This window comes from Xiphophorus maculatus, chromosome 3 (genome assembly GCF_002775205.1).
Source record: "Xiphophorus maculatus strain JP 163 A chromosome 3, X_maculatus-5.0-male, whole genome shotgun sequence".
NCBI classification, from domain to species: Eukaryota; Metazoa; Chordata; class Actinopteri; order Cyprinodontiformes; family Poeciliidae; genus Xiphophorus; species Xiphophorus maculatus.
The window spans coordinates 19,142,825-19,155,954 of NC_036445.1; the positions used below are offsets into that span (position 1 = coordinate 19,142,825).

A 13,130-nucleotide genomic window follows, 5' to 3' on the forward strand; every position below is an offset into this window, starting at 1 on the left:
CCTCCACTGTGAGAGAAACAGATGCAGACGCCATCGGGTCTGTTGCAATCTCCAGTATCTTTGTGCTTCCTTACACTACCACACTTATTTCCTCTGTAGATATTTTTTTTCTTTGCACCTCAGTTGTTAAAGGTTGTTCTATTGAATAGCTAATCTCTAGATGTAGTTATGTTCAAAATATATTACAGTATACTATCAACACATTCGCCAAAAAGATTTGTTAAAAGAGATAGCATTTATAATTCAAGAGGATCTGAGATTTTTTAAAGATCTCAAAGTTAGACCTAGATAAATGAAACATTACATTTCTGTTTATGGAATAAATCTGCGAAGCAATCTGTCTAAAGGAACAATACAATACAATGAAGTATATTGGCTCAGCAGAGTGCTGTATCATTATAAAGATAATATTTTTATATACCGTATATACATTGCCTGTGTTTATTAGTTTATTCATCAATATGAATGGTTGATTGATGCTTAATTGCTTAAGGTATAAAAGACTGACTTTTGAGAGAAGGGCTAGGCTGTCTGATTTTTTTTCTTCCAACTATTCCTTTTCATTCAAATCTTTTGTTTATATCAAAGTGGGGCATTTAAATTAATGAAATAAAAAACAAACAATTTTTATTTTTATTTGACCAATTAAACTTCAGGAGACGTGTTCTGAGACCGTTAACATTATTGGACCTCAGCAGCAGAGAGGAAATTCTCAGACTCCTTTCATAAGTCATCAAAACATGAAGAATTCAGTGGAAATTAATAAGTGTGTTCAACAACTTTGTAGTTCTTATACTTATATTGTCTGAATGCCAGGAATACCACAAGAATAAAAGCCTAAAATATTTATGCATTTTACACTCCTGACGAAGAAATAGTGATTTAATGTTTTACCAAAGCAAGGCATTAAATTGTTTTGCTTTGGTTCAAAGCGATTTAATGTAGCATGTGATATGTCCCCTGGATGGCCTAGCGGATATAAAGGACTAGCATAAATCTACTGAGTGAGGAGACAATTTGTTAGTGAGTGTACACAAAATAACCCCTTATACAATTACTGTAGAGTTTAATAAAAGAAATACTGACATAATAAAAAATACTGTTCTGAGATCAAACAAATTAAAAGACTTTCTGTAACATGAATGTTATAACCTCCTGTTTTTCACTCTGAGACATTTTATACAACCCTGACCAAGATTAACATTAAATATATTCAAGCAGATAACAATATGGAAGTGGATTAGGGCTGAAATCTCAGAATTATTTCTCTTAATTAAGAATTTTCAATTCTATCTCAGAATTCAAAGAAGTGGCTGCACAGTGGCGCAGTTGGTAGCACTGTTGCCTTGCAGCAAGAAGGTTCTGGGTTCGATTCCCGGCCGGGGTCTTTCTGCATGGAGTTTGCATGTTCTCCCTGTGCATGCGTGGGTTCTCTCCGGGCTTCCTCCCAGAGTCCAAAAACATGACTGTCAGGTTAATTGGTCTATCTAAATTCTCCCTAGGTGTGTGTATGCATGGTTGTTTGTCCTGTATGTCTCTGTGTTGCCCTGCGACAGACTGGTGACCTGTCCAGGGTGTACCCCGCCTCTTGCCTGGAACGTAGCTGGAGATAGGCACCAGCAACCCTCCCGACCCCATTAGGGACAAGGGTGAACAGAAAATGGATGGATGGAGAATTCAAAGAAAATATCAGAATTGTGACTTTTTTCTTAGAAGTCTGGGTTTTTTGCTCCACAAAATTCAGAGTAGAAAAAGCCTCCAAATTTTACTTTTCTTCTCAGAATTGTGATTTTAATCTAAGAATTTAGACGTTGTTTTTTCCAGAATTTAGATTTTAATGCATATATGCACCTGGTAGCAAAAAGTAAACTAGCAGCAACAAATTCAGTGACAGGGATGTGAATTGTGCAGCAGGAGTACTAACTTTCAGACTATAATCTGAGAACTCAACTCTCAGATTAAAGTCGGATTTTTCTTTTTTTTTTTTAGTAGCCCTAATACTTTTCCGTACAACTGATATGTGATGGTTCAACTCACAAAAACACCCAATATGCAGATCGCTAAAAGCGAAACCGAGCAGCATGAAGCCAAGCGGTGAGCCCTAAAACACAGTCCGCGAGCCCCTCTGCTGCCGCTACCCGGAAACATTACAAGGGCCGGAAAGGACCAACGTTAGGGGAGCACACGTCACTCACTTTTACCCAAAAAAATATATATCACCGCCGACCGACCAAAAATTCTCCTCGGCCCTATAAATAATACTCTAATGAACTCCCCGCTAGCGCAGAGCGGTCGGTAACCAAATGGCGAGGAGGCTGCAGCGGTGTTCGTCGGCGTTGATTTCGAGCGTTCACCCAGCGCAGCATCAGTGAAAATGGCTCTGGCTAACGACTGGAAAACAGCACGCAGAAATGGAAGCGCACCGTAGCTAGCCAGCAGGCAGTTAGAAGAAGAAGAAGAAGAAGAAGAAGAAGGCGTGCCAGGCCTCATCCATCTACAAACTCTGCTCTGTTACTGGATGCGTAGGTAAACATTTGCTGAATATAGGTTACGCAGATGTATGTGCTAGCGCTAGCATCGTCAAGTTAACGTTAGTCGGCGTCCGTTTACAATTGTGCTTAGAGAGGATGGCTAACGTTAGCAACAATGTGGCTTTTGTAAAAAAATGCGTGTGGCTGCACATAGCCAAGACACACTGAGCCGAAGTCTAACATGATGCTAAAGAGAACCGCCAAGTTTAGTTTTTCTTTTTTTCCCCTCTGCTAAATGTTAGCCAATGCCGTAACAGGAGCAACCGTTATTGCTCGCGCTTGAAACTAATGTTTACATGGTGAAGCGAATGGAAAGCTGGTGTTAATGTTAGCATTTCTGGTCCATTTTCCCCCCCCTATTTTTTTTTTTTTTTTTGCAGGATTGCTGATGTGCATTAAAATGAGAGGCAGTGAGATATGCATTAGATAATCTCCCTCATCTGCCAGGGGAGCTCAAATCCCCCTCCAAGGATTCATCTATTGAATTAGAGGAAACGGTAAGATTTATAGAGGTGAGCATAAACACATTTAAAGTGAGTAAAGTCTACAGAACACGGTGAACTTTAACTATCATTTAGTGACTAAATGTTATTTCTCTATGGTTGTTATTGAAATTTTCTTTTTTCTTTTATGTATGCGGCTAAATTTTTTTTTAAATAAAATTTTACCTGCAGCATTAAAAGCTACATGATGCCAAAATTATTGGCGGAGGTCCAAAATTAAGATTTTTGGGGAATTACTTTTAAAGCTGAGAAGTTGTAAGCCAAAATCACAAAAATAGCTTTAATTTTAAAATGTCTTTAGATAGCATTACAAAACTGTATAAATGGAAAAAATATACCAGTTAATTTACTTGTAATAGTTGTGTTATTTAGCTTTTATGACACAATCATTACTGTTTAGCGATAAACCCTAAGATCATATTGGAAATGTGAAACTTGTAAACCTACTAATCTAAACACACTCTCCCAACTTCTATCTATCTATCTATCTATCTATCTATCTATCTATCTATCTATCTATCTATCTATCTATCTATCTATCTATCTATCTATCTATCTATCTATCTATCTATCTATAAAAGAGCTCGCCTCGTCAACAAGTTCACTTACTTAAGTTGAAGGAATATAAACTAAATCTGATATTTTAAAACAACAGGGTCCCATTGCTGCCTCTCTTAAAGTACTAACAGGTTGCTGTTTGCTTTTATTAAAATCTTTACTCAGTGTAGGCTCATCTGACAAAGTCGGAAAACATCTAAACTATTATTTCCTCTGCAGTTAATGTTATGAAAGTTGGAGAGCAAAGTTAGAAGTGGCAGACTGCATTGATGGCCCAGCTTGTTCGGACCACAGTCAAGTGGTTGCAAGACATTAGTTTTTGTGCACACCCTTCAAAATCCACAAGATGCATCATGTTGATCTCGTATGAAACCCCTCCCACCGCAGGTGTTTTTTGTGAACATGGAAGAGCGAAACAATTTACAAGTTTGGAGCTGAAGGGAATAATAGTTGGAAAGTATCATTAAATTTTTCATATTATTGGTAGATACCCCCCCCCCCCCCCCCCCCCCAAAAAAAAAAACAAAAAAAACCAGAATGCGTCGTTGGGATGTTTGCCTGTTGCATAGAACCAAAACCAATCAGGGCGAGTTCAGTGTTTCTGTATAACAGATACGCTTTTCCACATAAACAAACACGGCCACAAAATTCTGACCATTCACGCAATAGCTTTGCAGGCAGAAGGAGGCAAAAATTTCACTACAGGGTTTGTGACGAGAAGGGGTGGACATTAGGAGGCTGAGAACAAAATTATATTTTCATCACACAACTGCGACAGTCAGAGCTGATTTCAGGTCTTTATTCCAGTTGACTACCAGTGATTCATAGCAACTCTCTTCAACTAGTTGGCTGTCAGGATTTGTGGTAATGTAACTCAGTTATTTTGATTTGATTGCAGTCATAATCTCTCATATTCCACAAGAGAAAACTGGTCCATATGGAGCTCAGAATCACCAACAATGGAAATGAGGTCTAATAATGCTAAATATATTTAGAAGAAGAATTTACAATTAAATTATATGAGTGTTTTAAGCATTTTTTACTAGCATGAGACATGCTATGGATAATTACGTAATTGCAAACTAGTATTTATCAAATCAGATGAAAAAGGAAGTAGACTGGGATGTCATGAGCACTTGTAGGTACAGAATCAGAGTACTTAGCAGAGTGGCAAAGTCACTTGGAAATTTTTACATTACTATTTTCTTTCTTACTCAGTTTGTGTGACAATTTATGTCCAAAATTGTCTGTGAGCTATTACATAGATGAAGAGTTAAAACCTCTCTAATATCCATCCATTCTGCAATGAATATTCTGCATAATACTCAGTTATGTGTACTATGTGTGATTCATATCAGAAAAGATTCAGCATGGAAAGATTAAATGGTCAGATAGTATAGTAATGAAGTAAAATGGGTCACTCTCTCCAGTGCTTTGTTAAATATGCAAAATCTGCCTCTTTTTACAGACGCCTACAAGGTGCACAATATTCATTCACAGAGAAAAGTAAATACCTTTGTGTTGGTAGTCAGTATGAGACTAATAATAAAAACAATTGGCATTTATACAGCTACTTTAATTGGGCACCACTCCAGCAGAACCACTCTAAGGTAAGTTATTGCAAATATAAAATGTTGAATGTTCTTTTTTGGTTTGTTGCAGATGCTACAAAAAGGTACAAATTGTTCATTTCACTCTTGCTTCAGAAATATAAATGGGTGTGTAGATTCACTGCAACTAAAATGTGATCATGCAAAAATTTGTTTTTGTTCCCAATTATATTTTGTAGGAAGAGATACTTTAAAACTGCCCTGCACTGTATTAAATGTAAATTTAGTGACAGTTTTAACAAATATGTAGTAAACATATTTTTTTATAAAAGTTATATAGTGCAGCCTGTATTTTAATGTTATCGTATATTGAAGAATAATCTGTCGGTCTGCATAAAGTGATTATTATCTTAATATAAAGATATATAGAGCCCTTCTATGACTTTCACCCCTTTTTGACTTTTGTGTTTTCAGCTGTAGGAACTCCTTGGCTGAACATGGATGGGGAATCTTAGGTGAAGGAACACAATTATTCTCAAAGGAGACAAGAAAACCATCATTTGAACTGGTTCCTCAATAAAAACCACATTTAATTAATTTCTGATGCAGTTGGGTGGAACTCGTCTACCTTTTACCTTTGATCATCAATTTATCACCTCAGCTACCACACTGAGTTTGGAAGTATAGTGTGGGCAGTGAATGATCAAGAGGGAGTGGCAGCACCAGAGATAAACAATCTGGAGAGATGAACTTTAAGCTGTCTCCAAAGTAAGAACATAGTAGCATAGTCCCACTCTTAGGGTAAAGTCTGTCTTTCACCAGTGAGTGGTGGGATTACTGTAGCCGCTCCTAGCGCTGGAGGTTTGGCATCTGCACCCCCATGTGCCAGTGAGTGGGAAATGTTCCAATTTGGAAAATACAATCTGGACATTATAGAGATGTTAAGTGGGCACCAGGCCCACCAGTTTAAAGGCCTTGGTTTAGATCGACAGCTACAGCATCAGCAGCAAGTGCAACTACACCAGCATCAACTCCAGCAGCAGCAGCAGCAGCAGGCTGAGTCTTCTGGAGCTCTTCTGTCTGGACTTGGCTTGGGACCCCTGCAGGGGTCAAGAGGTAACGCCTTTTCTGATTCTGCCTCCATTTTTGCCAAGATGAGTGCCCCTCCTCCCCCACCTTTACAACAACAGCCTTCCTCATCTCAGACCTCTCGCTCAAAGTCAAGCAAGATGAGCAGCAGCAGCTCGAGTCATTCTTCAGGCTACCCGCAGTTCCTGCGCTCTTTCCACCCGTCTGAGGCAGCACTAGCACAGGAGCAGTTACACCCAAGTGTAGGCCGCTTTGAGCACTTTACAGGGGGAAGTAGCAGTAGTGGGAGTGCTGGGGGATTAGGAGGATTAGTAACATCAGCACCTCCACCCCCTCCTTTACATCCTGGCCTCTCTGTCCCCCAGGCATCACCTGGCCCCTCCTCCTCCTCTCCCTCCCCATCAACATCTGTGGCCACCTCTAACAACCCTTCTAGCAGCAGTGCAGTCAGCTCTTTGGGACACCAGTTGGTTGGAGCCCAGTCTGATGCACGGAGCCTTCACCAACAATTTAGTTGCATGTTAGCTGCTAATCAGTACTTTCTTTCTGGTGTGCCTGCTAATGCTAGCTTAGAGCAATTTCTAGTTCAACAGGGAACTCATAACCACTTAGGGATTGGGTTAAGCCAGGCAGCTGGAGAGCCTAGCACTAGCCTCGCTCCACCTCCTGCTTTGCACTCCTCCCATTCACATGGGCACTCTACCCCTCAGCCCCAGCAGCCTCCCCAGCAACCTCCCCAGCAGCAGCAGCTTCCACCTCATTCCCTTTCTCATCCTCACTCTCATTCTCATCCTCACCACCCTCTTCACCCAGGCTCCCAGGCTTCATCACTAGGTGGCTTTGACTTCCAGGGCATTCCAGTGCTTTCATCTAATCAGATAGCTTCTCTGATGCAGCAGGAAGCAGGTCTGCCCCTTCCCTTACCACTTCACTTATCTTTATCGAAGGAAGATGGTAAAGGGGAAAGCAGCGGAGGCGGAAGTAGCGGTAGTAGTAGCAGTAGTAGTAGAAGGAAAAAAGCCATGGCTGGCTATTTGCCTCAAAGAAAATCCGATAGCGGCAGTAATAGCAGTAGCAGCCATGTTCACAGTAGCAACAGTGGTAATCCAAGCACTAGTAGTAATGGAGGGCTAAGTCATGGCCAGCCCCCAGCTTTAATTGGTAGTGGGGTTGGTATTACAAATATGGGTGGAGATCCATCATCCCTTCTTGCCTCTTCATCTTCATCCTCATCTGTAGTTTCTTCTTCCTCCTCTGCTCCCTCTTCCACTGCTGCCTCAGTACTGGTTACTAATGATTCTCAGCTTTCTAAATCTGATAACCAGAGCTCAATGCAACCCAACGCTTCAGAGTCTGATTCAGAGCCCATTTATAGCTGTGGAGATTGTGGCAAAAGCTTCCCTCACCTATCAAGCCTTCGCAGGCATATGCGCATGCATGAGCCAACCACAGCAGGTACTAGCAATACTGCCACTACAGGCCCCAATCCCGTTTACATTAAAACTCAGTCTGACCCAAGCCTTCCCCATTCGACCCAAGAAACTCCCCAACCCTCGTCAAATTCTTGTCCTAGCCCAGACAAAATATTTCATTGCCCTGATTGTGGCAAAGGCTTTAAGAAAAAGGGGCACCTGCTGCAACATGGAGTTATACACTCTTCAGCCCGCCCATATGGCTGCTCCACCTGCTCTCGAGCTTTTAATCGTAGAGAGTCACTGACACGTCATGAGAAGATTCATGAGGAAAAGCCATTCCGATGTCCTGCCTGTGGTCGTGCCTTCCGAGAGAGCACCTCTCTTCTCAACCATGCTGCCTCAGGCACCTGCGGCAAGCCAGGTAGGGGACCCAAACACCGGGGCAGCAAGACAGGAACTGATGGTGAGGACAGAGTCGGGGGAGGGGGTGGAGGAGGTAATGGAGGAGGGGGAACTTATCAAAGCAATAGAAGGGTTATTTATGGGAAAACTGAGGAAGAGGATGGTATAATCATTGTGAGTGAAGGAGAACCTAAATCAGGTTTAGGATGTGATGGTCTGTTTCAATCTGGAAGGGGAGGGAATTCAAATGACAGGGACAGAACAGATGGTAAATACCCCACTGACTACTCTCGGAATCGTTACACAGGCTACCATGATGACCACCGTTCTCAAGGTAATCCATCTCCATGCTACTCTGGTGCCTCCCCCTGTGGAAGTGGGATGGCGGGCGCAGCTCTGAGAAAGGCTCCCTTGGCCCCAACTCTGCATCCACACTCACAGAGCCACAACCAGCACCACCATCCGCAACAGCAGCCCCACCTGCCTCTTTCTTCTCTACTGGATGATTCAGAGGATGATGTCACTAGCTCTGTCAATAATGCTATCTCTGCAATAACAGCAGCTAGCAACAGCGGAAATAGAGGGGATGATAGGGGAGACATAATAGGAGGTCTGCTAGGAGGTCTTGGTTTAGGACCTCTAGGCTCACCTTCCTCCACGTCTGGCATGGATAAGAATTTCCGAAGTGGTGGGAGCCAAGAGGCTATGAGCAGCAACCCACAGAATCCTACTACCAAACCAAAACGTCCTCGCAAACCAAGAGCTAAAAAAGATCCTGCAGCTGGTGGACAGCCCCCAAAACGTAGGCAGTATACCCCCAGAATGGGGCCCAGCGGGCTCCCACGCACTCACCTTTGCAGTGTCTGTGGCAAGGGGTTTGCACGCCGCGAGACTCTGCGCAGGCATGACCGCATCCACACTGGTGAAAAACCCCACCATTGCACCATATGTGGAAAGTATTTCAGAGAGGCTTTTCACCTCAGCAAGCATCAAACAGTCCACTCTGGTGCAAAGAATTACAAATGCACAATCTGCGGGAAAGAGTTTGGTTACTCCCAGAGCCTTAGGAGGCACAGCAAACTCCACCAGAAAGGGGAGCTGGAAGAGGTACCCACAACACCAGCTCCAGAGAACCTCAACAGCTTTAATCCAAATACTCAATGTAGCGTGGCACAGGACAGGAGCCAGAATCCAGCACCAAGCACTTCTTCCTATTACCCCTATTCTCAAGACGTCAAGCCTCAAGACTCCAACCCTCAGCAACAGCCTCCCCCCCCACCCCAGTCGCAGCCTCCACCGCAGCCTCGACTCTACACCTGTGCTATATGCTGGAAATCCTACCGTCATCACTTCCAGCTAACTGCCCATCACCAGATGGTTCATGAAGGTGGGGGTGACAAGTTATTTTCCTGTGAGGTATGTGGAAAACAGTTTGCCTACTCAAATAGCCTCACTCGACACAGGCAGTCTCAGCATGGAATTACCCGAGCTGAACAGTCTAACTCCCAAGAAGGCAGCAGTGGGTCTGGAGAAAACAGAGGTGGGAGTGATGTTAATCAGTCAGCTTCTGAAAGTGAGGCTGCCACCAATGCCCTGCTTCAGATGGCTCCATCCACTGAAGGCCATGGAGGGCAGAGTCTTAGTGTTGTCACTCATAGTCATCAGCAACCACCCCCACAACCACCAACTGGTTATTCTCCCCTCTTTTATGATGTTGGAACAGCCCAATCCTCCACCTCCAGTGCTCCATCCTACTCTCAGCCACTCCCCCCAAACTCCACAATCATGCCCCCGCAGCACCCACATTCCCCTGCTGGGGTGAAAGGAGAGCACATTTATCCAGCCGGATCCCGTAGCCGCACGCTTCACACCACTGCCCCGTTCCAGCCCCTCACTGAACTGCCCTCCACTGAACATCACCATCTGCATCACCATCATCACCTCTCCCACCATCATCCCCATCATCAGTTAGACACCCGGGCGCACCAACCATTTGCGTGCAACATCCCTCTGCCCCACGATGAAATGAGACGACACAAGAAGAAAAAAAAAAAGTCCGACAACAGAGAATGGAGGGAAAATAACTGGGAATCCCAAGAGTTAGTGAGATTTGATGGAGTCAAACGGAAGAAAAAGATAAGCTGTACAATAAGAGGGCAGCAGAATAAGAAACAAGGCTCTCTTCGTTTGACGATTAAGCGAGGGGGAGGATCTGGTGGTGGTGGGTATAGGCTTATCAACACTGGAGGAATGAAAGTACAGATCCTGTCATCTCTCCAAGTTCCAGTGAAACGGTTCGGATGCCCCATATGCCCCAATTCCGTATTTTCCCGCAAAGCAGGGCTACTGATCCACATGGCAGTTAAACACCCACAAAAGGCCTTGAGCGCTCAGGATCGGCTGAGGTGCAGAGTGTGTGGGAAGCAGTCTCACAGGCCTTTGACAGCCTTCATCCATCGAGCCTCCCATCGTGCCAGAGGGACTTTCTCCTGCCGTCACTGCTCCGCTCGCTTCTGGAACGCTACACTTCTTCACAGGCACAAAGAGTCCTGCCGCCGCAGGGCTAAAAGACTGCAAAGAGGAGATGCTAAGAGGCTGAAGCTTTCAAAGAGACCCGGAGAAAGACAGACACACAACAGTCATGAGGAAATGCCATTCTTACAAGAACCGTACAGATATTGATCCTGGTGTCTGAAAGAAATGGCAAACGAGGGATTTTTGTTGTTCAGTTCTAAAATAGGAAAGTGAGAGGTAAACAAAGGGACTGGCAAAGGCATCTACTGCCTTTAGGAGAATTTACCTCTTTTTCTGTTGCATCTACTCTGCTATTAGAATGAGTGTGTTAACAACTACTGTAGAACATTACATTAAATATCACCAGAGATTCTTCCAGGTTATATTGGAAGATGTTCGAAGGTGTTTTCAAAGACGTGACTGTTTCCATAGGATCATAAATTAACCCCTTAAGTGCATTGACACTATGCTTGGCTGACACTGTGCAGTTATCTAGACAAGTTAGGTGAAATGACCTGCTAATGTATCTTCCCCTTCCACAACTAAAGTTCCCTGCTACACCTCTTGCTGTATGATAATGTCTGCTGTGTATTTTGTCTTGTTGTTGTTCACTTATAGGCTCTGAGGAGTTTTTTTTATGTAAAGTGCATTTATTAGGAATAGGGACATGGGGACAAAAACCTTTTTTTTTTGTTAATAGTATGTCAGTGCATGTTTGTTCTATGGTCAAGTTTTTTGCTGAGGTTGTTAAATCACTCCTGCAGTATGTGATGGTTTATTCAGTATATCCCCAAAGGTTTGTAGTGTAAAGTTGATTTGAGAATTGCCCCTATATTCCTTAGTGATTTAATCACATATAGATGAAATGTAAGTTTCTGGTAATTAGAATTACGGTAACCCCTCTCCTGCCAAAATGAAGAAGCCTTGCTTACGGTGTTCACTTTACTTTATTTGAGGATATTCCTAGTTTTTATACCACAGGATTAAAAACAGGTTAAACAAATTGACTGTAACATGTTAATCTCATGTTATTTGTATGCTCTTTTTAGCAGTGATTATTTCTACAGTACTTCTTCAAAGTGTGTTTAAAAACAAGGACCTATCATGATAAACAAATGTAATATTCCATGTATTTGTGTGTAACCTAATCGGTCTTCATGCCAGTCTTCTACTTAACCCCTTATACGTTTGAGTTGTTTGCTGATCTGCAATCATGTTTTCACTGTCAAACTTTGTTTTTGTTTTTGTTCAACTCAATCTGATGAAATGCATTTTTAAGAACATCTTGTCACTTTATTCGTATATGAAATGTTCAAACCCCTGTCAAGTTTTTTGTTTTCTTAAAGAAAAAAATTCTAGTTTTAGTAGATTTCTATCACATTATTTACTGAGAAGTCAGTAGTTGATTATATTTCAGCAATGAATAAACCTTAAGTGTAATCATTTGTTTCTCTTTTATTTCATATCTGTAACCTACAAGCAATATCTAGAGTATAGTATGAGAAAAAGAGTGTACCTTATCCAAAGTTAACAATTCATTGAGTGAACCAAAGTCTTTCAGGATGTAGTTACTATAACGACACACTTCATTGTGTTAATTGCTTGAGGATAATTAATGGTTTTCAATAATCAAATTTAACACTGTCCATCCAGTCAGTCACTTTCTACACCAGCCCAACCCTTGTAGGGGGTCTGGTTGCTTCCATGTTCAGTAGGTAGGAGGTCACTAGGCCTTCACAGGACAGGTACAAGTGCATCTTAAAGAAGAAACCCAAATGTTCTTGTGTCTGTATTTTAATTTAATTTACAACGAGAACCCCTTATATACCTCAAGTGTGTATTTCTGATTTTCCTGAGTAGGTTTACAGCTAATGAAACTCCAAAGAGTTTTTTAGGAAATATTAATATTATCCTCAAACAACAAAAAGCCCTTTGATTGAATCACTGTGCCAATGCAGCGGGGAATGGAGGTGGCTCTGCTGAGGTGTTGAGAAAGCCCAGGTTGTTTTAATGCCTGGCTTCAGCTGGTCTTCATTGTTGGCTCTGGCACCTGGTCTATTAGGCAATAAATAGAGGGAGTTTAGGTCCGGTGGCTTCCCTGTTTATCAGCTTATCACACTTTTTTTTCCTTAACTTTCCATTAACACAATTGGATACTTCACTCTGTGAACAACTTCTTTAGAAATGACATTTTTATTATTCTAAAGAGTGTCAGTCCTGCGAAGGGTTGTGTGGGCTATAGCAAACAAAATACTTCTGTATGAAAGCTTCAGAACTGAGCAGTGGTCGAATATATATTGATCTATGTGTGATGAATTAGTACATTATGGGCTTATTTCTTTGAACTGAACTAATATAACAAATCTGATTTTCACATTTTTGAGATGCCGTTTTGAAAATAATTGGCTCTCACTTGTGGCGCCACAAGATGGCAGTAAGCAACACGCTATAGTGATCTTGGCCTGGTAGGGATGAGTGGGGCGGTCACATGGATGAAACTGTGATAGGAGAGGTCTGGCGAGGTTGGGTGCTGGATCAAGTATGTGAATGATGTGGCTGTTTTTGTTT

At 42.3% G+C, this 13,130-nt stretch overlaps 1 protein-coding gene across 4 annotated transcripts; it reads left to right on the forward strand.

The window, feature by feature from the left end:
• The first annotated feature begins 2,088 nt into the window (after positions 1 to 2,088).
• LOC102220851 (zinc finger protein 628-like) lies at positions 2,089 to 12,007 on the forward strand. Of its 4 annotated transcripts, XM_023330707.1 has the most exons (4): positions 2,108 to 2,526; positions 2,912 to 3,028; positions 5,617 to 6,258; positions 8,356 to 12,007. In XM_023330707.1, the coding sequence occupies exons 3-4, from the start codon at positions 6,042 to 6,044 to the stop codon at positions 10,728 to 10,730; spliced, it is 2,592 nt and encodes an 863-aa protein (XP_023186475.1). In that variant the 5' UTR covers positions 2,108 to 2,526; positions 2,912 to 3,028; positions 5,617 to 6,041; the 3' UTR covers positions 10,731 to 12,007. The 4 variants fall into 4 exon arrangements, with proteins under 4 accessions (XP_023186473.1, XP_005798928.1, XP_023186474.1 ...); XM_023330705.1 differs by having other exon boundaries at positions 2,089 to 2,526; positions 2,912 to 3,043; positions 5,617 to 12,007; XM_005798871.3 differs by having other exon boundaries at positions 2,089 to 2,526; positions 5,617 to 12,007.
• The last annotated feature ends 1,123 nt before the right edge of the window (positions 12,008 to 13,130 follow it).

Coding starts and splice junctions, on each gene's coding strand:
- LOC102220851 (XM_023330705.1), top strand. CDS start 6,042: ATGTTCCAATTTGGAAAATACAATCTGGACATTATAGAGATGTTAAGT.